Genomic DNA, 27,656 nt, shown 5'->3' with positions numbered 1-27,656 from the left:
TGTGTTGCTCTCTCTGCCACCCTGGATTAGCGTCAGCTGGCCACCGATGACTGGCCCCAGCGGCCCCTTGCAGAGGTCATCCGGAGTAGCAAAACCTGAGATGCCTTTAATGGGATTACAGGGAGTCTGATGTTTAAAGCCAAATACATCAGAACTCAAAAGACACTTTTAACCTTTTTACGTAACTTTTTTTGTGAGATTAGCTGTCTGGTGTCAAAATGCATTGTTTTCACGATAAATTGGATGGCCACAAAGACTGGCTATAGGCTAGTCTTGCCTGCTTCCTGGAATTTTGTTAATGTGGTGTAGCGAGACAATTGTTGTACCGATGTAAAGTCATTGACACGAGTTGACTTGTTGGACTCTCAATTTCCTTCTGCCCTGTCCTAAGGTCACACACATATCACAGCTTGGATGAATGCCGACTCTTGGCCTGAACTGGTACCTGAACTGCACTGGCTTCCCTCCACCACTAGAGGGAGTGCTCATCACAGAGCTCTCCAGCGCTTCCCAAGAAACAGTCTCACCAGCATCCTCATCAGCTGCTGGTTCCCTCACACACACATGCTCTCTCTCACACACACACACACATGCTCTCTCACACACACACACACACACACATAAACCCTCCTTCCTCCTATCACAAGTCTCCATTTGTTCTCCCATTCATCTGAGTTGCCAAAGCGAATGAGATAAGTGGAGATTAGCTGCCTAGGAATCTTTCCCTTTTTCCAGAGCGCTCCCATCTGGCTTGGGCTTGTCCATCAGGAACCCTCGGGCCGCATCTCGCTCACCTCCAGTCTGTCACCGCGCGGCGTCCAGAAGCCCGGTGATGAGGGAGTTGGGGATTGCCATGGGGATAAGCGGCGGTGACAATTGCCCGTCTGATGGCACACCATCATTTTAATCAGCCCACTGCAGACAGACAGTTTTTTTTAGGGGAGCGTGACAAAAGCCTGGTTTCCTCCAGGCGCAGCAGACAGACAGACAGACAGACAGTGCTGGACTGGAGGGAGAGGATCTTCGAGGGGAGGTGAGTTGACAAGGGTGTGCAAGGATGTGTGCAGAGGATGATGTGTATGTGTGTGTGTCTCTCTCTCTCTCTGTGTGTTTGTCTGTGTGTGTGTGTGTGTGTCTCTCTCTCTCTCTCTCTCTCTTCTCTCTCTGTGTTTGTCTGTGTGTGTGTGTGTGTGTGTGTGTGTGTGTGTGTGTGTGTGTGTGAAGTAGAGGGGGGATGAAAGCAAGATCTGTCACACATCATTCAAACCGTAAACCAACAGACAAAAATGTCCTCCAAGGTTTTGGATCATTGTAGTTACTGATACAAATAATGGATGGACTGCAGCCACCACAACAGATGAGTTCAGCTCTCTCAGGGAATAAAATGGCCCCCTCCAGACTGCCTTTGACCGAGCAGAAGGCATAAATGAAGGAAGCCCTGCCCTTGATCAGGGCAAAAGGCAAGCGGTATTGTAGGCGTTCAGGGTGCACAGGGAGGGGATTGATACTGGAAACAGGTTTTGTCCCTCAGTTTAAGAGAGAGAGAGAGAGAGAGAGAGAGACCTATAGAGAGAGGGAGAGAGAGAGAGAGCGGGAGAAGGAGAGGGAGGAAAAGCTTTGGGTGGGGGGTGGGTGTAACTGTATATAAGTGGCCTCTCTATCGTGGGCTCCCATTATTGCAGTGTTTTTTTAAAAGTGTGTAGATCAGCAGAGGTTGTCGGGATGAAACTTGTGTTTGCAGCCTCCTTTGCCCTGCTGGTGCTGTCCTCCCTAGACCTGGTGGACTCATCTGCCTATGACAAGATAGTGTCACACAGCCGCATCCGGGCCAAGAAACAGGGGTAAGAGAGAGAGAAAGAGAGAGAGAGAGAGAGAGAGAGAAAGAGAAACTTGTGATAGTTGTTAAAGCCTATGTATGTGTGTGTGTGTGTGTGTGTGTGTGTGAGTGTGTGTGTGTACAGTATGTGTGTGTGTGTGCGTGTGTGAGAGAGAGAGAGTGAGAGATGTGCATGTGTGTGTTTGTGATGTGATGTGTGTGTGTGTGTGCATGTGTGTGTGTGTTTTGTCAATATAAAGATTCTTTGATAGGTTCTTTGTTTTGGTTTTGGTAATATCACAAATTACAATGCTGCAAGGGGCAAAGGTTTTAAGATGAGAATTACTGTAATAATGAGAAGTAATGACAGGAAAATGACTTAACTTTATCAACAAGTCTGAATCCCTGCTCATTTCAGTGATATAACTTTCATGTGGTTTAAGTTTAATTAACACCATCGTTCTGGAAAGCAGTGCTTATAGCCTGATAATTACCTATTAAGTGCCATACATCTGTAAGCCTTCAGAATCATATTTACAAGACTGTTTGAAGCACTCTGAGCACATTTCTGGGTCTAATTACAAAATTAGGTGTCAATTAGTGGTAGATCTCTGTTGCATACTCAGCACTCTGATGGTCAAAGATTGAGTTATCTGCCTTGATTATCCCCCCCCCCCCCTTCCACACCCCTCCTCCCACAGGCCCAATGTGTGTGCTCTCCAGCAGGTCATGGGGACCAATAAGAAGTATTTCAGCACATGCAGGAACTGGTACAAGGGATCCATCTGTGGCAAGAAAACGTGAGTGCAAGTGTTCTGTTCATTTACACTTCCCATTGTTCACTTTCTCCCTCCCTCCCTCCCTCCCACCGATGGGATGCGCTTTCCGGAGGAGCGAGAGCAAAAGACGCGTGGGAGGGAAAAAATGGAAAAGTGAGATTAGACTTTTATGGGGCACCTAAGGGAATGAGTCCAATTTAGACATCCCATAAATCAAGGTAGAGTTAAAAAGGCATTCCAATCAAACAATCACGATTTAAAAAAATGCCAGTGTCAGATAAGTCTGGACAAGGTCATAAATAGGAAATCCTATTACTCTCTGTCACGTTGTGACATGACATGTTTATGGTCTGTGGGCTATGTAACCAGATGTGGACAGGTAGAAGGGCCAGTGATGTTATGATGGGGGGCTCTGATAACCTGACATCTGCCCGGGGCTCATTCCATGATTCCCCTATAGACTGACACTGACCATAACCAATTAGCCATGGAGATGGGCTGGGTGTCACAACCACAAATCCATGGCCCCCGGGAGCTGGTCATTTGTATGTAATGACTTTTTAGTGGCCAGTGTGTGTGTGTATGCGTGCATGCATGTGTGTGTGTGTATGCTCATGAACAGTAGTTTGTGACTGTGCAACTGTGTGTGTGTGTGTGTGTGTTTATGGTCATGAACAGTTGTTTGTGACTGTGTGTGTGAGCGTTACTTATGCCAATTTGCCTTTTACTACCTGTGTGTGTGTGTATGTGTATGTGTTTGTGCGCACGGCGCACATATGTATGAGCCTATACTTAGATGCATCAAAAAGGCTCATTGCTTCAGCTGAGAGGTAATTAAGGTTTGACATGTTTATGACCTCATAGCCAGTGCCTGGTTGCCCTGACAAGACGTAGCCAGACATATCCAGAACTTGGTTGGCCTGACAGCCTCTGTGCCGTGCCAGCACACATGAGACTTATGGAATGTTGTGAAGTGCTGGCAGAGTCGCAGGCAGTGTGCAATGACTTGTCATGTGTCAGATTACGTTCACATGATGGAATAATGGCCCCAGTGCATTGGGGACGTAGAAGAGGTCCATGACTTTGCCATACTGCATGCATTGTTTAGTGCGTTGAGGAGGGTCTGGACCTGCGAATGGGACTCTTTGAACCTCTAGGACGCCCATAGCCCAAACTCACCATTCACCAGAGGGGATTTGTTGTCATCGTTCGTTGTTTGCCTTGTCTGTTTTTTAACGACATTCCCTTCACATCTTGTTCCTGTTGTCTTTATGCATAAACTACAATATTGTGCATTGTGTTTGTGCTGCTGTGATTTCATTGTTGTCGTGGTAGTTGTTTTCGCCGTGGCATATGTGTTGCACGATGATAGTGGTTGTCTCATGGAGTATGGAGAGGAGGCGGCGTTAGTGGTGTGTGTGTGTGTGTGTGAGGGGAGGGTGTGTGTATTGGGATGCAGGCTTGGCTGAGAGCAGGGTTCTCAAGGAGAGAGAGGAGTCTCCAGAGGGGCTCATTGCTGCACATGGGTTCTGCTCCCTCTACTCAGCACAGCCTGGCAACCAGTCAAACACAGACAGGGCCTCCCTCATCCAAACTACACACAGCCTGGGGCTGTTATCACCTTTTGTGTGGCTTTTGCTGGTGTGTGTGTGTGTGTGTGTGTGAATATATATATATATATGTGTGTGTGTGTGTGTGTGACATTGTATATACATCTTTGTGCGTGTCGGCATGTATGTCTTGCTCTAACATGTTCAGGGTTACATTCTGACTCTTGCAACATTACATCTCTGTCATGTAATCTCTGTCTATCTATCTGTCTGTCTCTGTCTGTCCCTCATCACTTGAAAGGTAGACTGAAATAACAATACCTGTGACAGCTCCCTGATCCGTCTCACTGTGGACAAGAATCAGCAGATACCACGTATCATTCTGTCAGCCCTGTGCTATGATGCTGAGGTGAAGATACATAGCTGCTGATGGATTAACAAAACAGTCCCCTACCGAGGACCTCAGCACGCCTGACAAACCCCTCTAGTGATATTATTTGTGTGTGTGTGTGTATGTGTGTATGTATATGTATGTGTGTGTGTATGTATGTGTGTGTGAGTGCCTGTGTTCATCTCCTAAGGCCTGTAAGTAACTGTGTGTGTGTGTGTGTGTGTCTAGATGTGGGAAAGCGGGAAAAGGGTAGAGCCCACTAGCTCGCTCCTTCTCTGCGTACAGAGCTCCAAGGGGCAGAGTCATTAGCTCGTCCACATTCCTTCCTCCGCTTCCCCTCTCCACCAGGACGATAATAATGGCCACCAGGGCCAACATGGACACATGGACACACAAAGAGGAGTCCCGTCCACATCGATCCCCCCGGCTACTTTACGCAACAGTGACAAACACGCCTGGCTTTGGATACACTACACAGATGTGTTTACCCCCCCGAGTTGCTGCCCTGTGGGAACACCTCCTGGCCACTGCTAGACATGTGGGCCCTGGCGGCTGTCCATGTGGGCCCATTTCCAAAGTGTTCCTAGCGATTGCTAGGCTGGTAGTACCAAGCTCACGCACAGTTCCAGAGCTAAAACATCTGGAAGGAGTCAAGTCAGTGTGATTCTGTGTGCTCTTTTGTGCGTATGAGCAATTGTGTAAACGTTTGCGCTCAATCTGTATGTGTATCCCAGACACACATACAGAGACACACACAGAGAGAGACACGCTCACACAAACACACACATACACACACAGAGAGAGAGAGACTCACACAAACACAGAGAGAGAGAGAGACACACACTCACACACACGCACACACACACACACACACACACACACACACACACACACACACACACACACACACACACACACAGACTCACACACTCACACACAGACTTACACACACACACTCTCACACAAAAGGCTCTGAGCCCTGGCTTGCTGCAGAGGCTGCTGCAGGGCAGGGAAAAGTTGAGTCAGCCCTGTCAGGGCCGTGGAGGGACTCTGGCTCTCTCCCTGCGCTCCGGCTCCGTCTCTACGCTCCATGTCACACTGAGAACATTGTTCAGAGGCACTGGAGGAAAGCTGCGCAGCTGCCATGTCTGCTCCGCTCTGCATGACTTTGCGTCGTGACAAAAAAAAGGTGCAGAAGCACAGACACAGACACAGTGCCCGGGCTCAAGGTGAACCTTGACAGTGTTTGGTTTATGTTTCGTTTTCATACCTTCCTTTCATTCCCTTTCATTTTTCTTAGTCTTCTTTTTTTTTTTTTTGAGCTGTAGGATTCCAATGCTACAACAACATTCGATAAACTGCGGAACTAAATGGATGCTGAGTGATAATCGCAAAATGTCTCCTAATTCACTGAATGAACAAATGGTACTAAGCCCTAAGCGTACAAATGGCACCAGTGAATCTGGAGATGGAAGGGAAGAGCCATCTGAGTGCAGTGCAGCTGTTAGTCGTCCTCTTTGTCTCCCTGGGAGCTACGCTGTTGTTTTTTTGTTGTTTTTTTTTGCAGGGCCCCAGAGAGACTGGATGCTGGTAATTAGGCACAGTCTCCCCGGATCATAGCATATAATCTCATCCTGCTGAGCCGAGCTGCCTCTCCTCTCTGCTCACGAGGCAGAACACCCCCAACCACCCCCAGTTGGAGCGCTTTCTGACCTGCTTCTGTGCCAAGTGTCATTGGCGCTCATGTGGTAGTTGTTAGTTGTGAGCGGCTGTGTTAAACGGTTCCCATGTGAGCGACCACAGAAGGGGACTGGTGTTTTGTTGTGGGGTGAGGGGCGGGCGAGTGGCGTGGACCCTTCATTCGAGGAGGGTGTGCTGGTGGTTGGGCTTGTTCTGAAGGGCGGGAGGTTTTTGCTGTGCTCTTGTGTTGTTTTCACAGCTTTGTTTTTCTTGTGATTGGTGTTCAGATGTCACTCTCTGCACTGATCAGAGACAGCAAACAGCCTTGTGGGTCGCGATTTTGTGGTTTAAAGATACACTTTCAGTGTTGTCAGTGTCTTGTGTGGGTGAATACTATACTGTACATAATACTATACATAATGGGAGTATCCATGTTGGTGTGTGTGTGTGCGTGTGTGCGTACTGTGTGCACGTGCATGACTGAACATGCCTGTGTGCTTTCACACCTTTTCTCACCATTACCAATGTGTGCATGTGTATGTGTGTGTGTGTGTGTGTCTGTCTATATGCACCAGTCCTCATGTGAAGCATATCGCTTGCACACATGACCATCTGGTCAGCATACCGCTCTTCCTCAGTGCCACAGCACAGCCCCTGTGACCGTGTGGGCCCTGACGGAGTTAAACACCATCCATTATGCTGTCGGAGGAGGACGGCAAGGCCGGTGACTTCATGCCTACAGCACAATGTATGGTCTGTCTGAACCACTCGGTTGGGACGAGACAGCTCTACCTGTCACCCCCCCACCCCCACCCCCACCCCCACACAAACACACTGGTGTTCCCCTATAGATTTAGTCTGGTCTTAAATGGGGCTTACTGGACACACTGTAAAACTAGTTTCTCTCAAGCCATGTATCCTAATTTGATTAATTGTCAGGGGAATTGGATCATTCACCATGGCCAGTTTTCCACTGCCACTTCTTAGGACCCCCTCTGCTTCCTCTACGGCAGACTGATGTCTGGAAGGCGGCTCTATTGGACTGAAATTACACACAGAAAAGAACAAACAAAACATTTAACATTACATTATATTTGATATGACTTATGACTTATGAGAGTATGAGAGCATGTTGTGCCATGATCCACATTTTCTTTTGTTAAGAATATTTGTTTTTTTGTTGTTTTTGTTTACTAATGTTGGGGTAGAGTCTGCCCCCTCTTTTTCAACCTTTGGCTAAAACAGGAAATCTCACACCTGTTTTTTCACACATAATGGCATCTAATATTCCCTGTTCCAGAGCCATTTAGAACCTGGCAGCTGAATGAGTGTTTGTCAGAGCCAGCATTGATTCAAAGTTGGAACAGAACTGCTCTCATCCTTGGTATATGCAGATGGCTCTAATCAGATCAAAATGTTGCACAGGCACCTTGAGCTAAAATTCTCTCAGCTGTTTATCTTTTGAGTGTGTCTTTTGGGACAAATCATATCTCTTTATTTACACATCAAAACATTTTGGATTGCAAACACCAAAGGAGATGAGCTTAAAAGAGCTTTCTCTTTCAAGACCGATGGTTGTTTTCTTTGTTCTTGCTGTGGCTGGCACAGATTATGTCATTTATTGTTTAACATTTATTTTTTGTTTAATAGTTTTTTCATGTTTGTCATCCCCTGTGATGCAATGGCACACATATCTTTAGAAATCTCATGAATTTGCTGCAATGCTTTTAGTATTGCTTTGAAAATGGACTAGCCCCCATCACAATTTGTTTCCTTTAACTGCCTGCTCAACCGTTTGGTAGAGCACACTTTAAGACACCATATCTTACCAAAACATCCAACTGTTTTGCATTTAAACATATGGAGCCACATCTACCACTTGAGTACTACATGTTAAGCACAAAATATTTGCTCAGTACCTCTGTAATGTCAAAGGCCACACCTTCTCATCATACGCGATTTAAGAAATGAATTTACGTGATTTCGGCCATATTTTTTGGAGTCACATCTACCAAGTTTTGAAAAGTAAGCCTTTTTTTCTTCATTATTATGACCGCCGCGCAGCGACCCAAATTTCCGTCAATGATTCCCGGGACACGTCATTTTTCGTTTTGATCTGTAGCCCCCCCGCTGGACTGGACCCCCCGAAAGGAGGGTAGGGCAGACACAGTTCTCTGTGAATATCTTGAGAACTGTAGGGCCTAGGATGACCATTTTTTTTTTCAGATGTTTGCCTCCAGGGTCATGTTAACCCATTTCATGTGCACACATGTGCACAAACAGATACACACACACATACATTCACAGTAATCATACGTATGACACATACTCACACAGTAGACATATGTATGCTTGCATGCACAGGCACATACGCAGGCACACACACAAGCACACAAGCACGCACGCACACACACACACACACACACACACATAACATAAACATAACACAAACAATCAAGAATTTTACATGTGAAATCTATGAACTAATCATGTTTTGGTACTTGTTGTCTAGCAGATACCAGTGAGAATTGAGTGTGGATAATGCAATTTAGTGAGAGTTAGAATCATATAGGCCTTTCAGCGTGATTTCTTTTTGTGGAAAAAATGTGCTGGACTGGGCGGCGGTCATATTTTGTACCGCTCTGTGGTACATCTAGTTATGTTAAAATTAAGTAATAACACATGTATTAACTTCAATACATTTTGGTCTGTACCATGAAGGGAAAACTGATTCAACTATATAAACTATATATTTTCTGAAAGCTTAGACCATCAGGATGTAATCTAAAATGACATGAGACATGTCCCATTATGCTGCCCATGCATAATACATTGGGTATTGATAAATAGTGTATATGGCTAATACCGTTTTGGGCTGTCATGTCATGAGGAGGGTGACAAATGTCAAAACCCATTTCAGTTCACATCTTGAGGGTATAATAACCCATTTCATTATAATATAATAACCCATTTATAATAACCCATTTCAGTTCACATCTTGAGGGTTTCAGACAATATATGGTTTAGGTGGTTTAATTAGTTTTTCCTATATGGCACAGACCAAAAAGTATCAGCCATATATCCGATTTACCAATACCCAATGTATTATGCATGGGCAGCATACTAATGAGGAGGGTGGGACATGTCTCATGTCATGTTAGATCACATCCTGAGGATCTAAGCTTTCAGAAAATATATGGTTTATATAGTTGAATCAGTTTTCTCTTCATGGTACAGACCAAAATATATTATGTGTACACTTTCTTCACCTAAATCCATAAAATCCCATTCATTTCAATGGGAAATGTACTTAAGTGGTCTGCAGGTACAGTGTGAATGAGGTTTTTCTTGTTAACATGATTTTTCTTAAACTCTGGGACCAGGGTTACAAGATAATACCACTTTTTTCGGGGGGAAAACTTTTTTCTTTCATGCCAAAGGCAGATAACTGACTTTTACCATAAACTGGCGCCTCAACCGTTTGGTAGAGGTTCATAGAAATTGAATGGGAGGGTCCTTTGAAAAAAAAAAAAATCACAGATTTTTCATACTACAGCCTATAGAGCAAGCTAAAATAAACAAATATTTTTTTCATCACTTTTATCATGGTGTGCCAGTTAAAGGGGTCATCATAATGCTTTGTTCAACAGTTCAAACAAAAATAACTGCATCTTAATACTCATTCAGTCATTTAATTTAATATTTATTCTTTGAAAACACTGGTGTTAAAATGTCAACCCCTGTGCCTGTTTTGTTTATGAGGAAATAGGAAATGCTGACTTGTGCGAGTGTCTGTATACATTGCCAAGCAGCTGGAATAAAGCAACGGTTCAGTAGGACCATTTCAATATTACTGATCTGCATAACTTGTCTAATAACGTTCCAAAACCTTAGCTTACACAGCATGAGAAAGCTCATTAGCCCCCAAAGCCCCAAAGGTCTTCAGTTTATCCACAGTTCATGTCATAGCTGGTCATTTTCAGGTAAACACTTCAAAAGGCTTATAAATGATACCAGATTTGCAGCCATTTTAACAGCATTTGGGGGGTTGCTTCTGTCCTTTTTGTTCCCATGTTTGCAGAATGGTGCTTTACGAGTGCTGCCCGGGCTACATGAAGTTGGACGGCATGCTTGGCTGCCCTGCAGGTTGGTCTCGGGTGACTCGGTTGGGCAATAGGAATTTTAATGACAGTTGAAACAATGCACTCTATCGATAGCTCCTTAGCATTATGGGAAGGTACAGCAGCGTGGGCTTGCCAAGCTAAATTAAAGTGCTCATCTGTGACACTTTTAGGCTCAAGCCAAAGGTTATGATCATTCAGCCGCGACCAGACTTACCTATTCTCTTTTAGCTCTTGTTTGCAGTTAAATTGTAAACCAACTGTTGGTGTCAGACAGAGGAGTAGACTGAAAGGAGTAATGCCTTTGTTATTCATTACCAGCATTACTGAAGTGCACTTTAAGAGTTTGGTAATATGGTCTTATCCTTGTGCACTCTTGCATGGCAAAGTCATAAGGAGGCTGTTGAAAGGCTCTAAACTAGGTGATGATGTTTCATAGACATTATACTGTACAACTAGCCTGGGTGTTCCCATGCTGCCTTGCGCGTGATTTGATTCACGCTGCTAAGGCAGCCTGGAGACCATGGAGCAAATTTTCGCCTGAGATAGGGGACCAATCACAGAACAAGGGGGAAAGCCAGACGATGATGAGCTATGCACAGACGCATTTGATAGACATCCGTGGCACCCAATAAACGGATCTGGGCATTTTTTTCAAATACGAGAAAATTAACGTTTGGTTCCCAGACCACGTCTCATTGAGAAGTGGTGGCGCTAGCCAGGCTACTGTACAACCGCTGACAGACACTACTCAAGAGTTCTCTAATAAACTTTTGTGAGACAAAAGAAAATGCATGTTGATGATATGTGTACTCTTTCGTTCATCACCAGTGGCTCCCATTGACCATGTTTATGGTACCCTGGGTCTTGTGGGGGCAACAACCACACAAAGGTATGCAGATATCTCCTCCCTCCGTGCGGAGATCGAAGGCCGTGGCTCCTTCACCATGTTTGCTCCCAGTAACGATGCCTGGGACCTTCTGGATGCAGTGAGTTGTTTCGCACATTATTACACATCTCATGGGACAGAGCGAAATTATGTGCGCTAACCACACAATGCCTGGCAGGTCAACACACTGTCTTTGATCTAACTCAAAATCTCTATGATGATGATGATGATGATGCAAGCCAATGTCATATCTTTGATTTAGGATGAGCATTGCCCCAGCATTGCAATACAAAAACCCTCTAACCCTTTGAAATTTAATTGAATTGAAATGTGAAGCATTAATGTTTTGAGTTTGGGTGTTTGCTATATCTCTGATGCATTGCCTCTGTACTATTCCAAAACCAGAGTGTGAAGGCCAAACTGGAGGGCAGTCCGGACGTGGAACTGAACAACGCCCTTCACTACCACATGATCAACAAACGCCTCGTCACCAAAGACCTGAAGAATGACTTGACCTTGAAGTCCATGCACAACAGCCATGGGCTGCGTATCAACCACTACTCAAATGGAGTATGTGTTGTCTGTGTGGCTATATTCCCATTCAAACCCATTATCCTAACACTAACAACACAAACTGTAACAACACTGACTGCCCATTACACTGTTATGTGTTAATTATCAGGTGGTCACAGTGAACTGCGCCAGAATCATTCATGGGAACCAAGTGTCGACCAACGGAGTGGTGCACATCATTGACCGGGTCCTCACACTTGTGGAAGATACCATTCACAATGTCCTGGACAAAGACGAAGACCTGTCTAGTCTCAGAGTAGGGTTTTTAAACTCCTAATGTTAATAATAACCTAAAAAGAATGATAGCTGAAATATAGTGTATCAAACAATATAGCTGTTTTTCTGTTTTGAGAATAACTCAAGTCATGATCTAATATTACACTGCAGACAGTGGCAGAGGTTTCAGGCTTGATGGACACACTGAAGAAGCCTGGCCAGTACACTCTATTTGCCCCCACTAACACTGCATTTGACAAAATCGAGGGAGACGTCATGGAGCGTCTCATGAGTGACACGACCATTCTCCAAGGTAAGGCTCGTCACTGATAATCAAGGCCATCTGGTCTTCGAATAGACCCTTTCAACGGCATGAACAAACATGTGTGTTCCCAAGGCATTTCCGGGTGGCACCTGTTTTAATGTCGAGAATTTGAAGAGCATTAAGCTAAAGTTCGATTAATTTAAATTTCGAAGTATCTGCGTTGGTTTTGCACATTTCAACCAGAAACCCTCTAGGAACAGATTGAAAGGGTCTGCAGATACTCTCTGTGTCATATCCATTTGCGCAAACCATCAGGCTCGTTACTGGTCAGTCTGAATGAATTGCCCATTCATGATCACTGGATGCTACTCAAATACTCAATTAAATTGAATTAATTTTGCTTGATTGAGTATAAAAAGATATAGAAGTCAAATGTTCATTTGACATGGGTCATAGTCATGCTAGTTAAAGGACAAGTTCGGTGTTTTACACTTAAAGCCCTGTTTTCAGATAGTTTATGATTAAATAGAACGTTTAAGATTGAAATTTGGACACATGCTGTCCTGAGAATTTTAGGTTTCTGTGGTAGCGCCCCCCTCCTCCACAATGCTGCATAGGTGCACTGAAACAATCCTTCCTAAAACGCATTAAACTTTCGTTTACAAAGACGTGAAACTCACCGAGTGGTCAGGGGTGTTCACTGATATGCTCACACAAAAATCGCTGCAAAAGATTCTTTCCAACAGGTTTTATCGTAGTTTTTGTCCAACTCTATTGACTTGTATTGGATTTGCTGTGAGATACGGTATTACTCCGCTGCCGGAAACGGATATGGGGTTGTTTGATATTCTTTCTGTAGTCTTATGCAGTCGTGGTACCGTAGGCTACTACGCTATACAAATTATTGTCATGTCCAACCATGGCTAATGCTAAAATGTCTTGGAACTTGCACGATGTGAATGATAGCCTACGTGAATCATTACGTTTTCATCATGAAAGTTCCACAGCCAAAAAAATAGTAAACGTACAAAATCATGTAGCCAAATTATTCATGTAGGCTAGGGTTAGTGTTAGGCTTATGATGTGAACATAATAGGTTATGGCCATAAAAAATAAGTTCATTTTCTGCCTGTTACAAACGTTACGTTACAAAATGTCAACCTTACCCCAAGTTCTTCCAACTCCCAGGAGGTAATGTGGGAACCGCTGTATTTCTCAGCCGAAAGAGCTTTTTGGGCAATTTCTTTCGACCTCCAGCGAAGTTCAGTAAAATGCAGACCGCAGAGACACGATGATCAGCTTTCCGCAGATTCTCAACAGGTGTGCTCACATCCAACCCCAGAAATTCCAGCCACAACTTTAGCCTTTCTGGATTGTTGAAAGGAAGTCTGTGACAACTTTTTTTGCTACAAATTTTCCACTTCAATTGAACTGCACAAAATCGTCTCATTTTTAGCTGTCTGTTGCAAAATACTTCAAGACAGCTTATCTTCTGCTTCTTCTGTGTATTCAATGAAATGCCAGTGGTTTGTTTGTAATTGGCAAGACGGTGTAAGGGTGCATTATCGCCACCAACTGGGCTGGAGTGTCTATTATTCAAGCTCTCAACGGAAGAATGTAACGGGTGTGAGGCGTTTGGAAAAATAGCTCCACAGTCTTACAACGCATGGTAAAACACCTGTTGGAAAGCTTCTTTTGCAGCGATTTTTGTGTGAGCATATCAGCGAACACCCCTGACCACTCGGTGAGTTTCACGTCTTTGTAAACGAAAGTTTAATGCATTTTAGGAAGGATTGTTCCAGTGCACCTATGTAGCGTTGTGGAGCGCTACCACAGAAACCGAAAAATTCTCAGAACAGCAGCATGTGTCCAAATTGCAATCTTAAACGTTCTATTTAATCATAAACATCTGAAAACAGGGCTTTAAGTGTAAAATACCGAACTTGTCCTTTAAGACCATCTGAAGGTGATAATGACATAGAAATACATTATTTTTAGAAATTTGAAAAATGTTGTGGTAATTATCCCTCCTCCACAAATGAATTCTTTGTAGGGATGCATAATCGTGAATTCATTAAATGGAGGCATCCAGTACCCAGAGTAAGAGGAGAGAGCCCATGCTTTGTCGGCCAGAGCTAAGATCAAGTGACGGACGTCTGGTAAACATCTCTCCATCCTTCAGAGCAAAGCTGCTCTGTGGGCCCACGGCTTGCCTCACCTCTGTGGAATGCTCATGGCAAACAGAAGAGGGCTGAGCGCGACCCATTTCAAGAGTCAATCTGCTGCGCTTTTCAGTCCGGCTACTATTGTTAGTGGTTTAGCAATCCTCAAACAGACCCGACTGAGTGTAAGTCTGTTATACGCCGCTGCCCGTGTGAGATTCTCAGACAGTCCGCAAACAGCATCACCGACCACAGGCGCATGGGCATCCAAAGTCAAGACAAGTTGTGTCCCTTCTCTGTTTCTGCAAGGAAATGCTTGGATGTTGAATAATGTTACATATGTTCAGAATGCATCTCCTGATTTCTTTTGCGGTTCAGCGGTTGCATGGGTTGAAAGAGAATTGGATGTATATCATATTTATCTAATGTCTGAAAGGTCTATTCCAAGAGAGATGACTGGTAAAGTAAAAGAGACTCATGGCTATTAAGTTACATTGAATAATTAAGGACACAATCTCATTTTTTCTCTCTGTATGGTATCCGGCATTGTTGTTTTCTTCTTTCCTTCAGCATCGTCATAAAAAGTGCGCTTTCAAGTCTGAACCCATTAAAAGCAAAAGAGTTGAGGATATCTGGCTCTGCTCAGACTGACACGTGCCCTTTTCTCCTCTGAAGCATGTGTGTCTCATGAGCGCTCCAATGCTAAAAACGAGATCAATCAAGAGTCCAGACACCGACAACTCGTCCATTCCAAAACGAGCGGAGAGGAGAGAGCCAGAACCCCAGGGCAGTGGTGATCTGGGTCACCGTCCAAGCCTCCTCTAGTAGATAATAGGGTTCCGATGTCGACCCCCACCCTCGCTGCTCTGTTCAAGTCAGAGTCTGAGCTCTGGCCTTTGAGATAAGACCACACAATTGGAAAGCATTTTTTATGATAACATCTTTTTACCTCGACTCTTTTGGGGTGATGGATTTGAGGGAGAAATTACTTGACAGTAACTTGGTGCTTCCCAATTTAAAAACTGCCACAAGCGATGCTACACTGTAGCAATTCTTAATAACTTCCAGATCCTTCCCTATCCTGTCACTGAAGTATGTGAAGAATAATTGTCAGGAAGGGATGGCACAGTTGGAGTATATATTCACACCAAAGACTTTTTCTTCTGATCACAGAGCCCAGGAGAGAATGAGAGATATTTTTTATACACATCATATATGAAAACAGCTATCATAAGATGTTTAAATTATATGACTTATAACAGTTTAACAAAGACCCGACAAGACAACATAGACAACATTAACAGACCCTGCGGTTTAGCAGCTTTAAAAGAGCTTTTGAGCCAATCACAGACAAATGACTGCTGCCACAGGAGACTGTGGGCGGGTGACTACAGATTGCCCGTCTGCTCAGGAAGGATAGGGTGGATTAGACTCTCCCACGCTGCTCAGATAAAGTGTCAGACTAACCCAAATGAATAAAACAAATGTTTTAAACTCTTTCTTTAAAATATACAGTATATAGTATTGTCTTAGCGCTCCTGACACATCCGATTTCACAGAATCTATGTCGACTAATATGGAAAGTGTTTCTATTGAGAGATTATTGATGTTATTTGACCCGTTATTCGCTCTCTTGTCTTCACCAGCTCTGTTGCAGTACCACCTCCTCAACTCAGTGCAGTGTTCTGAGGCCATCATGGCAGGCGCCGTTTACGAAACAATGGAGGGAAGCACAATTGAAATTGGCTGTGATGGTAACAGCCTCACGGTGAATGGCATCAAAATGGTGTTGAAGAAGGACATTGTGACCACTAACGGTGTTATTCACCTGATTGACCAGGTCCTCATTCCCAATGCAGGTGAAGTTTGTCATATGCGCCATCCTATCATGGCTGAATGGCTCAGCTGCACAATGTTCCTTTCACCTCTTGCTCTGTTTTCTGCCAGCTTTACTGCATATGTGGTGAATGTGACCCTGAGACCTAGACATACATCCTCCATGCAAAGTCACTTTCTCATATTACTTACATTGACTTTATGAGAGATTGAACATAAACAAGTTCATGCACGCAGACATACTACAGACATACAGTACAGGTGTGCATGCACGCTCAGGTGTGAACTATGTGTGTACATGTGGACACTGGCTCTGTAATAAGAAACCTATAGCTAAAGAACCCAAATACAGGGAAGTGTTGCCAGGTGTTCTTTGAGTGACCCTTTGTGCTTGTTATTCTGCCCTCCAGCCAAGCTGGTGATGGAGCTGGTGAGTGAGAGCACCTTCAAAGACATGGTGTCTGAGCTTGGCCTCGCAGCCGCCATGCAGCCAGAGACGGAGTACACCCTCCTGGCCCCCCTCAACGGAGCCTTCACAGGTGAGTGAGTTCACCTGACCAGAGATTAGCTTCAGGGAGCAAAAACACCCTCGTCGTTTGGCTCCTGTAGCCAACTCCCTTATATTTGCTAAAAGCACTGTTAGACTCTAACTGTCTAACTTAAACAGGACAGGACATTATCTTATTTCTTTGAAAAGTATTTTCATCCAAGGCTGACCGATTCTGTCTGGTTGTGGCATCTTGACTTGGTTCTACAGAGGAGGTGATGTCCATGGATCAGCGTCTCCTGAAGATCATCCTGGAAAACCACATCCTGAAGCTGAAGGTCTCCCTGAGTGAGCTCTACAACGGGCAGGAGCTGGAGACTCTCGGTGGAAAGCTGCTGAGAGTGTTCATCTACCGAACAGTTGAGTTAGCTTTTGTTTGCCTCAGGTTTGTGGTTGTGCTGAAGACCGTTGCTGAGAGTCATTAAGATTAATGGTGGACCCCGCAGCTTGCGGAGGTGAAAACATCTGTCTTGTTATAGGTGATTGCCGCTGTACCTGGCAGGACGTGTATGTGCTAAATGTTGTTTTTTACTACCAAGGCTTTGCCTGTCTAGATTTTACTAGGTGTTCATGTTGTAAGACACATCTTTAAATTGGGCACAGACATACCTGATGGAAGAACATTCAAATGTTATAAATATGACCTAGGCCTGTACTTTTGGTTCTGGGTATTCTTGGACCATTATTATCAAAGAACCATTTGTTTCAGATATAATGAAAAACACTTGGTTTTAATCATTTGCTTAATAGCTGAGTCCAAAATACACCATGTCCACATACACACCATTATCCTCTATTGCTTCAGTTTGGGTCTCCATTCATTTGTACTTGTCTGGTCCATGCTAGGCTGTTTGCATCGAGAATGCCTGTATGGTTCGGGGCAGTAAGGAGGGAAGCAATGGTGCTCTACATCTTATGAGATCAATCATCAAACCTCCTGAGAGCACCATGTTTGATCTCTTAATAGCTGATGGACGTTTCAAGTAAGTGCTGACTATGTTAGCCTATGCCAACATTGTCATTTAGTATCATACTCAAAAAATGGCAAGCTTCGTTTCATTTTCCAACCACTAGTATACAGTAGTTTCATGTTGACTAATGGTTAATAACCCTACTCCACGTCTAGTTCTTCCTAGACAATCTGAGACACAACAGCTCAATTACATTTCACTTCCCTGGGGTCTGGTGTTAATTTGTTTCTTGCTTGTAGGATATTCTTATCGTTGATGGACACAGCAGGTTTGATAGATCTGCTGAAACAGACTGGAGCCTACACTCTCTTTGCCCCCACAGACGATGCTTTTGAGGTTCTGTCTGAGGAGGACATGGCTCTCCTTACAAGTGAGTTAAGTTCTAAGTGCTAGCCTGATTAGCTTTCCCATCATCCTTATCCCCCAACTCCATTTTGGTTATTTTGCAGTTTTGAAGGTAGCACTGAGTTTTTAATACAATTTTATGGTAGGTTTAATTTTAGCTAGTTTTAAGACAATCAAATTAATTTTGATGGCAGCCTTTGGCAAAGAGAATAGATAAACAATAGATCCTATCTATGTTGTTCTGTGCTGCTGGTTGAAAAATAAGAACAGTTTTGATAGCGTGTTCCAGATAGTTAGATAGCACACTTTCATGTTAGCTACAGTAGTCTTTACTTTGGAATTTTACAATCCCTCCTTTAAGGATCAAGTTTAACTCTATCTCCTCATATGCTTCCAAATAATAATAACTCTTGATCTGAAAGTCCTCTACTTTGGATACTCCTCCCAGGTGATCCCAATGCGCTCAGGACAATCCTGCTGTATCACTTCAGCAAAGGGGTCTTCATCAATGGAGGACTTGAGGGAGGGGTCACAAATCTTCTCAAGACCATTCAAGGAAACAACCTTCAGCTACTCTCTGTATGTTCTACTCCACATCTTTGTTTGCCAGGCATACACATTTCAAATAGACTTATATATAAAAATAGACATATATATAAAGTTCTGTGTCAATGAAGAGACAGTTTACCATTAACCGGGTTTAATGTTGACTATCGTCGGCCACAGCCACGCCACAAGAACACACTTTTACACTCACGAATAGGAGCTCCAACTCACACACACCTCCTCGTAATCTCTACTACCCCCAAAAAAAAAAAAGCTCCACTCATAACCCTACCCTGGCCCAGGTAACAGAGCCTATCAGAACCATATAACACAGTAACCATGCTCACATACTTTTAGGAACTTAAGACACGCTACAATAGGATATAAAGAATGTGCCTGCTATTTTTGGAAAGACAAAATAAAAACACATCCTCCATTTACTTCTTCTGCCCCGTTAATAATCCAGATAGACTAGACTATCCCCTTGGACCTGTTGAAGTTTATAAAATGATCCATTTGTATACATCAACTTTAAGTATTTTGAAGGATTTTTTTTTTATCTCGCCAAACATTCAAAAAACATTTATCCTGTCAGAGGAAATTGGTGGAATTTAACTTCTTTAAGTTCTTAGCACCAGACAAAGCAATAAGGCAATGGCCACATTTCCTGTTGGATCCTGTTTCTAAAACTTCATTGGGCCACATGGCTAATCTCCTCCAAAGGTCTATGCACACTGTTTAAAAGGCTATTTCTATGGCCAGCCAAATGATTTATTATAATGGAATCACAGTGTCTTTACACTGTAAACATTTTTTCAGTGATGTTTTCCCAAAATATATGACCTTGTATATGACTTTATTTACAGTGTATTATATGAAAACATAAGAAGAGAGATTGTGCTCTTAGTGTTTCCCCATTTGGAAACAATGCTTCTTCTATGTAACCCCTGTGACTAATATAGAGGACCTGTCTTTCCAGTACAGAGTCATGGTCTGTTCTGAGAGACCTCCATGCCCCTAGAAAAGCCTATCAGGAGTCCTGCCAAAGTGATAAACATCTGAATTCCGGTCAATTAGCTGCCTTCTCCAACCTCTCCCTCTCTCTCTCCCTCTCTCCCTCTCTCTCTCTCTCTCTCTCTCTCTCTCTCCACACCCTTGCCCTCTTCTCTCCCCAAGGTCTTGGGGCAATGGGTTGTTATGGCCATGTGGAACTTGGAAAGAAGGAAAGAGAAGGGTGGATCGTGATTATTCTGACAGATAGGGAGACTAAAGAACACAGAGAGAGAGAGAGAGAGAGAGAGAGAGAGAGAGAGGAGGTTGGAGTGAACATCCTTTTCGGCTTTATTCCTTTTTGCCAGACCCCAAAATGAGTAAATGTGTGAGGCTCACAAAAAATGGTGAATGGAAATACTGTAATGCATTTACAAATCTTTCTCAATCTCTGAGTTAATTTCCAGAAGAAAAGAACAATAGAACCATCTGGAATCTATTTTGTGAGGGCATTGGTGCGGCTTTCTGTCCATGATGTCTCAATTGCTCCTTTTACTTTAACTTGTCAAGACTGTTAGCATTGTCACCGACAACATTACAAGCAATTATTTTTAATTGTGCCTATTACCATAATTATGGCCATCTCTGTCTGTCTGGTCAGGTGAACAACTCAATCCACGTGAACTCCATCGACGTCCCTGACAATGACATAATGGCTTCTAATGGAGTAGTCCATGTGGTCAAGACCTTGCTGTATCCTGGAGGTGAGGAAGGAACTGTAATCTGGACTGAATAGAAAACATATGCTCAGGCCATTGTAGGCATAACTTGGGCCAAGGTGCATCCAGTCACATTTTAAGATGAACTTTCTAGGTCTCTTGTTCTCTTTTTTAGGGGATAATTTGACTCTCTTAGAAGTGAATGCCATGCAAAATCCACTCAGACGTTTTCCTTCATGTCTTGCTATGTCTTGAAAAAACACATGATATTAATATCACTCATTGCGTCACCCATGGTTGATGCCAGATTAAGGTCTCGGCTGTGGATTATGGTTAGTTAGATGAATGAGAGAATGAAAAGCTCATGACTTGTTTCGTCCTTGTTTCTCAGACCTGCCCGTGGGACGTCAGGATCTGTATCTCCTGCTCCAGAAACTCATCAAGTACATCCAGATCAAGGTGAAGCAGACATAATCTAATGCAGTGGCCATACAGATTAGTACATATGCATGGGAACGCACATATTGGTGTTTTACACCATTCAAACGTAAAAAAATATTATGTTTATGTGTCATCTACACTGCATTCCATCTAATTTCTTCCATAGTTTGTGTCTGGATTCACATACCATGAGATTCCTCTTACTTTCCTCAGTAAGTTGCTCAACACATCATCAACAATGACCCTTCCATTAACATATGACAGTGGGGGAATTGCTACAGGATATGCATTCCCATTTCAGTACATGCCGTCTATATTTAGATTGTGTTTGTGTGTGTGTGTGTAAATGTGCGTGTGTGTGTGAGAGAGAGAGAAAAGAGAGAGAGAGAGAGATGGTTGGCTCATTACTGCAACTTGGATTCAAAGGATATTATTTATTGAAAACTGTCAATATAATACAGTTACCAAGTAAGGCTAATAGAGTGAAGTGGATAAGATATAAATGTAAGTATAAAAGTGCCAGCAGTGTAGAAGAAAATGTCCTGAGAGAGAGAGAGAGAGAGAGAGAGAGAGAGAGAGAGAGCTGCAACTTGGTAGAGAGATGATAAGACAATTTATTTGTATCATAGGGAAATAGTTTCATTGTAACTCATTGTATTTATGCTATTTGCTTATTTCTTTGAATGAAATTATTACAATATTACACATACATTTCAAAGTATGTACATGGCCTATGCCTTTGTTCCCTTCCACAGCAAGAACCATCACTAAAACCACCACTACCACCAGGATTGTTGAAACAGGTAAAGTTTACATGGCGGAAAATAAATCTCTCTTTGTGAATGGGTGTTGCAGTTGTGAAATTAAGCTACTTCCTGAGAACAAGTATTTCCTGAGAGGCTACAAAATCAAAGCAATGGTGATGTGCTCCAGATAGTGATCGGCCTAATTTTACTGACAAATCCATATTAAAAATGTTGAGGAAAATTGCATGTATTTGCCCGAGGCTGATATTTCAGACATTCTTATCTGTCCTATCCATTATACATTAATTAAGTTGCACAGTCTGGACTTCGGCAGTGGTGATTTTTACCTGGCGCAGGTTACCATGGTGAATCTCCTGCCAGGACTGTTCAGAAAAAAAAAGAGCTTTCGTCAGACATTATGAATGACTGCTGATGACACAGCAGCTCTTCATCTTTACGTGCCTGCTACCTGCTGGAGCTGGCCTGCATTCAGAAGGCTTTAATATCCAACACTACTTTTCATGCCAGCAGATGAGGACATTTCTGGCAACTTTTAATGTGAATCTGCACAAGTGGTCCAGAAAGTGAAGAGCTTTTAAAACTGGATATATCACCTCAAGCACCAAGTAAATACAACTCTGGCTCTGAGCAATCAGTCTGAGCACATCACAGCACAGACGAAAAATATATTTAAAGCAAAACTCAAGCAAGGACTTCATAAGTAAAAAAAAAGTTCATGATAAAACAGATGATAAACAAACACTCCACTGTCCATTTCCTACAGAAGTATTTAATTTGGTGTTTGGTTTATGAACAGTTACTATATGCAGTATGTGTGAGCAATTGCCGTAATTGGTGAACTATTAGAATGCAGTGTTTGCTGCATTTTAAATATTGTCCAGTGGATCAGGGTTGATCTGTATGACTGAGATTAAAAAGATATGCAGGCTACTTGAAGACAAACACATCAGTTCAGTGTACACTTATGTTATGATAAAATATATAGCATTCATCAGTAAGTTATTCATCTAAAAAGGCAGTAAGAAAGACATGCGAATACATTTATACTTCTGAACTGACGCAGCACGTTCCTGGACCTCATTAGACATTACAGGCAGTGAGCCGCAATCTGTTGAATAACTGGTTTAAGTGCCAATCCCTGCTTTTGGCATTGGTTAGACTTATGATTAATTTTGTATTGGAAAGACTGTTCTAATTCCATGCACTGCAATTGAAGCCATAACTGTAGATTTATACTTCACCCACATGCCAAAAAAGGATCTTAAGAGATTAAAAGTAAGAAATTCTGCATCCATAGAGACAATAGTGAACTGAATTATGTTGGCAGGCCTGTGACACTGGGGTATATGGATAATTATTTTGTCCCCTTTTTTGTAACTGCATGTAGTTACACATTAATTACATTAAAAGATATGCAGGCTACTTGAAGACAAACACATTAATTACATTAATGTGTGTATGCTTTTCACAAAAAAAATATTTGTTTTCATGAGTTATTTACTATATGACCATTTACAGGCATACCATCTCACTTTTCTTTGGATATCACAGTAGCTGTTATTATACCGAAATACCTTTTTGGATTGAAGCACCATCTCTCTCTCTCTCTCTCCCCTCTCCCTCCTTAGCTCCTGAAATCACTAAAGTCACTCGAGTCATCACCAAGACTGAGACTGACCCGACCACAGTGGTCACTCGGGTGATTGAGTCAGGTGAACCAACAATCACCAAGGTAACAAGAGTCATTGAAGGTGAACCAACATTCACCAAAGTGACCAGGGTTCTTGAAGGTGAACCAACAATCACCAAAGTGACCAGGGTTGTTGAAGGTGAACCAACAATCACCAAAGTGACCAGGGTTGTTGAAGGTGAACCAACTATTACCAAAGTCACCAGAGTTGTTGAGGCAGAAGCACCTTTGACCACTGTGACCAGAGTGATTACGGGCGAATCAGAACCAACAGTTACCAGGGTAGTTGTTGAGGGTGAGCCAACAATCACCAAAGTCACCAGAGTGGTCGAGGGTGATCCATCACTCACCAAGGTCACCAGAGTCATCGAGAGTAAGTCACAAATAAAGGTCTCATTACATTCAAAATGCTAAATGACCAAGTTATAGCCTACAATCAACTGACCCATGCTGTAATACATTTCTTTCTTTTTGTCTTTAGCTCACACTTCTTCTGATGGGGAACTGGACACTGACGGTGAAATCAGGAGAATCATTGAAGAAGGTTAGTCGTCATTGCAAACTGTGCAATCATTCAGGAATCACGCCACAATGTTATTTGCTGACCTTATAATTAAGACAATGAAAATCCACAATCATTTTGTCATCGTCACATAGTTATAAATATAAAAAGCTATATTTAGTTACGAAAAGTACGTCTTTTACCCTTGTATTACAGGTACATAGCTGTTTTAAACTTTTTCTGTAAAATCTCCTTTGAGAAGGGAAAACCAAATCATAGCACAAAATGTTTGAATTTTCAACCCTCATTAGAAGTTTCCAAGGTTAAGAAGGTTCTGGAAAGCGAGGTTCACATCCTCCAGGAGGAGGAGATCAAAAGAATCATAGAGGGAGGTCAGTCGATGAAAGGGTTGCCCGAACCCACGCTGCAAATTGGCATGATCTGGAGGAGCAACCAATCGCTGCGCTCAACATAAACCAGACTGACTGTTGGCATGCTTTGAAAAACACTTTTTTGAAGGTCTAAATAAGAGATCAATTACACTGGTGTATTTTGGCATCCAAAATAGCAAAACTTAATACAAACACTTATTCAGACCTTCAAAGTGCATGGTGGTGCATTAAATATCATTCAAGTAAATGGTAGTTAATAATGGGTGGGTTATAGAAAGATTCTGTGGTCCAGAAGCCACAACCATAAACAAAAATAACCACAACTTCTGTTCCAAATTTTTAGAGAACAAAAGATGGTTGGTGATATTAACTGCACCATAGGCTGTTGCGAAATATGCATGGATTTATGATAGCAGATTTATTTTCTCAGCAGATGACAATACATGTGCGATGGATCAGACTCTCTGTTGACTCAGAGTATATATGCATGCATGCTGAAACCGAGTCCAGCAAACCTGAAACCCTCAGGGCCTATTTAAATCTGACACTGGAGTGCAACTGCCAACATTTGTCACTGAGAAAGCACTCTTGACTGTTTTTACTTGTCATTTACTGTTATCTTTACAATGTTTCCACTTTTATTTGTTCTCTTGCCAAACTTGTTCTTTGCTCCAACCCACGGGAGGTTTGCCTGAAACAAAAGGAGGAATATAAAAGCTAACAAAATGTAACAAACCACCATTGCCTTAGTCTGTCGATCACACTATAGCCCCTGTGGTTCTAACAGAATCCAACCAGACCTATAATGAAAAAGCATCTGATGCAATACCTAGAACTACAGTATATCAGGCAAAGGATGCCATTACACAAATCACCTGCTAAGGGACTAGTACTCTCAAATCTATCATAACTTTTGGGAAGTCCCTTCTACAACAAGTCCTAACACTGAGTTCAAGCTGGATTGTTAGGAAAGACAACACACAGAGCTCAATTTGGAAAATGGATGTTCATCATATGAATAAGAATTCATTAAAAACTGGCCTATAAAGGGGGCAGCAAACGTATGGATAAAAACTGGCCTATAAAGGGGGCAGCAAACGTATGGATAAAAGCATCTGGATCTCTGGAGCTAGGAGCCATGCTTGCCATTTTGTGGATCTTTGTCCGTTAATTCTCTTGTGGCGATCTACAGGTGGCCCTGGACTCACAACTGTCACCAAGGTGATCAGACCAGAACCTCAAATCATTGAAGGTACTGAGAAGCATCCCATCCCTACATCTCTTCATACTTGTGCCTGAAATCCAGTTGTGTGTAAAGGATGCTCACCGTTAGCTTTTCTTAACGCTTTTGTTTTGAAGGGCCTGATTTCTCCAGGATCACATCCTTCCAAGGAAACTCAGACCTGATTGAAGCAGAATCAGAGAAAATCACCAAAATCATCCAAGGTAAAAGTGCTACCACATGATTAATTCATAACCAAACAATATTAGACTGGAGATGAAACTCCACTTTCAACTGCTAATGACTGTGTCTTGTTACTGATGAGTAATTTCGTCTTCCAGAGGGAGGACCAACACGATTGCAGGCCAAAAGAGCACCAGGTAAGTAAACACAGTAGCCCACAGCTCCCCTGCTTCAGTTCACAATCACTGTGCACACAGACGACCATGTAAAAAAACCTTAAACAGAGTGAAAAAGCCAAACCAACAGACTAACGTAACATTTGCTCACCCTCCGCCAGTCAAACAAGCAGGCATCAGGAGAAGAAACCGACTGGTGCGACGGCACCCCAAGCGCACACAGTAGAGTCCACACACAAGACCGGTGACTTCTTTACACACAGACGCGGATGAGGAACAACTGAGATCGTGACATCTAACGGACACTTACCTTGTTCTCTCCTCTCTGAGGGAGTTCAAGATGGAGGAGGAGTGGGATTACACTTGATCTTGTTGACCCCTTGAATGAATTGATCTCAATATGCCTGGAAGCTGAGAGGATATGAACTGAATAGCATCAAGAATGTCAAAAAGAGAAGAAAAAGGGGATATATGCAGTGTCTACAATGTGTATTTAAAATGTTTATATAAGTGGGGTCTTTGAGGGATATGTGAGATATCTTAAATCAGTGATGTTGCTTTGTTTATGTGTTTATTTGTTTGTTTGTTGTTTTGAAAAAAAGATACATTGCTTCTTTTGATATGGGATGTAATAATGTATGACTTACATTAGGTGCTTACATTCACACATTTGAATGTATTTTTATACATCTGAAGCAGAAGTTGCAATTATTTGCTGTAACTTTGGACAATTTGTCAAAATGTTCAAGTTTACTATAGTTTTGTTTTATTACATCTTATCTTTGTGGACTTCAATAATATCTTTTCCATCTTATCTGGTGTTTTTTTCAGCATTTTGATGGTGTATGTTTAACCTGTGTGCTTCCAAACTGAATGGCTGGTTATTTATCATTCATTTTCCATCATTGTTAAAGGCCTGGTTGGTGTCTCAAACAAATCTCCGCCTCTTACCTCTGTTTGAAAACACATAGAGATCTAAATAAAAAATGTATTCTTGAACAGAAATCCAGTCTTCCTTTTGGTGTTGGCATAGGACCCTCTTTAAATGAAAGCTTTATTTAATTGAGGCAGTATTTTGCGGTTATTTGTCCAAATACTCCTGGAGGCTTGTAAGATAACGTAGGTTTATGAGTAGTTTTCATATCAACATTTTCTTAGAAATCATAGAAAACACCTGATTTAATGACACAGGATATGATGTAAAATTCTTTATGTCTACTAAAGGGTTTTATGCAAAACATTTGCTCACCTTTTTTCCCTATTTATATTTTATGTTATCATTTGCCCAAATAAAGAATAATCAATGCTGTAACCTCTGCCCTGAGGTTGTGGTAGTAAGGAAAATATGGCAGTGCTTTTACATTTTAGGTGCTTATAAAATGTAGCTGAAGTTAGCCAAAATGACTCCTTATGTCCAGACAGGAAGCAGGTTGTGCCATAAATGTTAATTCTCTAGAATCCAAGAGGACAAGCCACCCACAGAGTTTTGGGCAGTGACAGTTTGCCGTAAGGTATATCAAAAGCTCCCTACGCCTTTTTATTTTGCTTTCTTTGGGGACGTAGATAATATACAGACAGGATGTTTACACAGATGGGCAGACCCAATGAGTCTTCAGTCTCACTGGAGTCCTGTTGATTTATAGTTTTCAAGTTCTCCTCAGGAGCTACTGCATAGCTTCTTGATAATGTCAGCTCTTGCTATGTATCCAAAGGCATGTAAGGGAGGCCACTGTGGTTAATATGTGTCCATATTGTCACGGACAACTGCAGCTCCGTGATCACTGAAGACCATAGTGCATGGCTTCTGGTCAGCTCTGTATAATTTGGTCTGGTCTGCAGGACTTAAGCTTTCAACACCAAAAGAATTCCTGAAAAGTTGAGTTAGAC

At 42.5% G+C, this 27,656-nt stretch overlaps 1 protein-coding gene across 3 annotated transcripts; it reads left to right on the top strand.

Annotated features, from left to right (window-relative positions):
• Positions 1–1,695: 1,695 nt before the first annotated feature.
• Positions 1,696–26,768, top strand: postna (periostin, osteoblast specific factor a). 3 transcript variants are annotated; one of them, XM_048237936.1, is made up of 25 exons: positions 1,696–1,841; positions 2,518–2,616; positions 10,298–10,362; positions 11,169–11,326; positions 11,632–11,796; positions 11,909–12,055; positions 12,187–12,328; positions 16,089–16,301; positions 16,689–16,817; positions 17,036–17,184; positions 17,672–17,808; positions 18,036–18,166; positions 18,590–18,720; positions 20,339–20,441; positions 20,788–20,855; positions 21,004–21,049; positions 21,593–21,640; positions 23,233–23,394; positions 23,434–23,667; positions 23,776–23,838; positions 24,108–24,188; positions 25,381–25,440; positions 25,548–25,634; positions 25,752–25,790; positions 25,931–26,768. In XM_048237936.1, exons 1-25 carry the CDS (start codon positions 1,723–1,725, stop codon positions 25,993–25,995), a joined length of 2,841 nt encoding a protein of 946 aa, XP_048093893.1. In that variant the 5' UTR covers positions 1,696–1,722; the 3' UTR covers positions 25,996–26,768. The 3 variants fall into 3 exon arrangements, with proteins under 3 accessions (XP_048093893.1, XP_048093892.1, XP_048093894.1); XM_048237935.1 differs by having other exon boundaries at positions 23,233–23,667; XM_048237937.1 differs by lacking the exon at positions 24,108–24,188 and having other exon boundaries at positions 23,233–23,667.
• Positions 26,769–27,656: the final 888 nt, after the last annotated feature.

Source organism: Alosa alosa, chromosome 2 (genome assembly GCF_017589495.1).
Source record: "Alosa alosa isolate M-15738 ecotype Scorff River chromosome 2, AALO_Geno_1.1, whole genome shotgun sequence".
NCBI lineage: Eukaryota > Metazoa > Chordata > Actinopteri > Clupeiformes > Clupeidae > Alosa > Alosa alosa.
The sequence above is the reverse complement of the archived record's forward strand: the minus strand, read 5'-3'. Positions and strand labels throughout refer to the sequence as shown.

Excerpts from the sequence above, each read along its gene's own strand:
- postna (XM_048237935.1), top strand. The coding sequence starts at position 1,723 with ATGAAACTTGTGTTTGCAGCCTCCTTTGCCCTGCTGGTGCTGTCCTCC. Across the intron at positions 21,641-23,232 it reads CACCAGGATTGTTGAAACAG|CTCCTGAAATCACTAAAGTC; the intron begins GTAAAGTTTACA and ends CTCCCTCCTTAG. Across the intron at positions 24,189-25,380 it reads CAAAAGAATCATAGAGGGAG|GTGGCCCTGGACTCACAACT; the intron begins GTCAGTCGATGA and ends GGCGATCTACAG.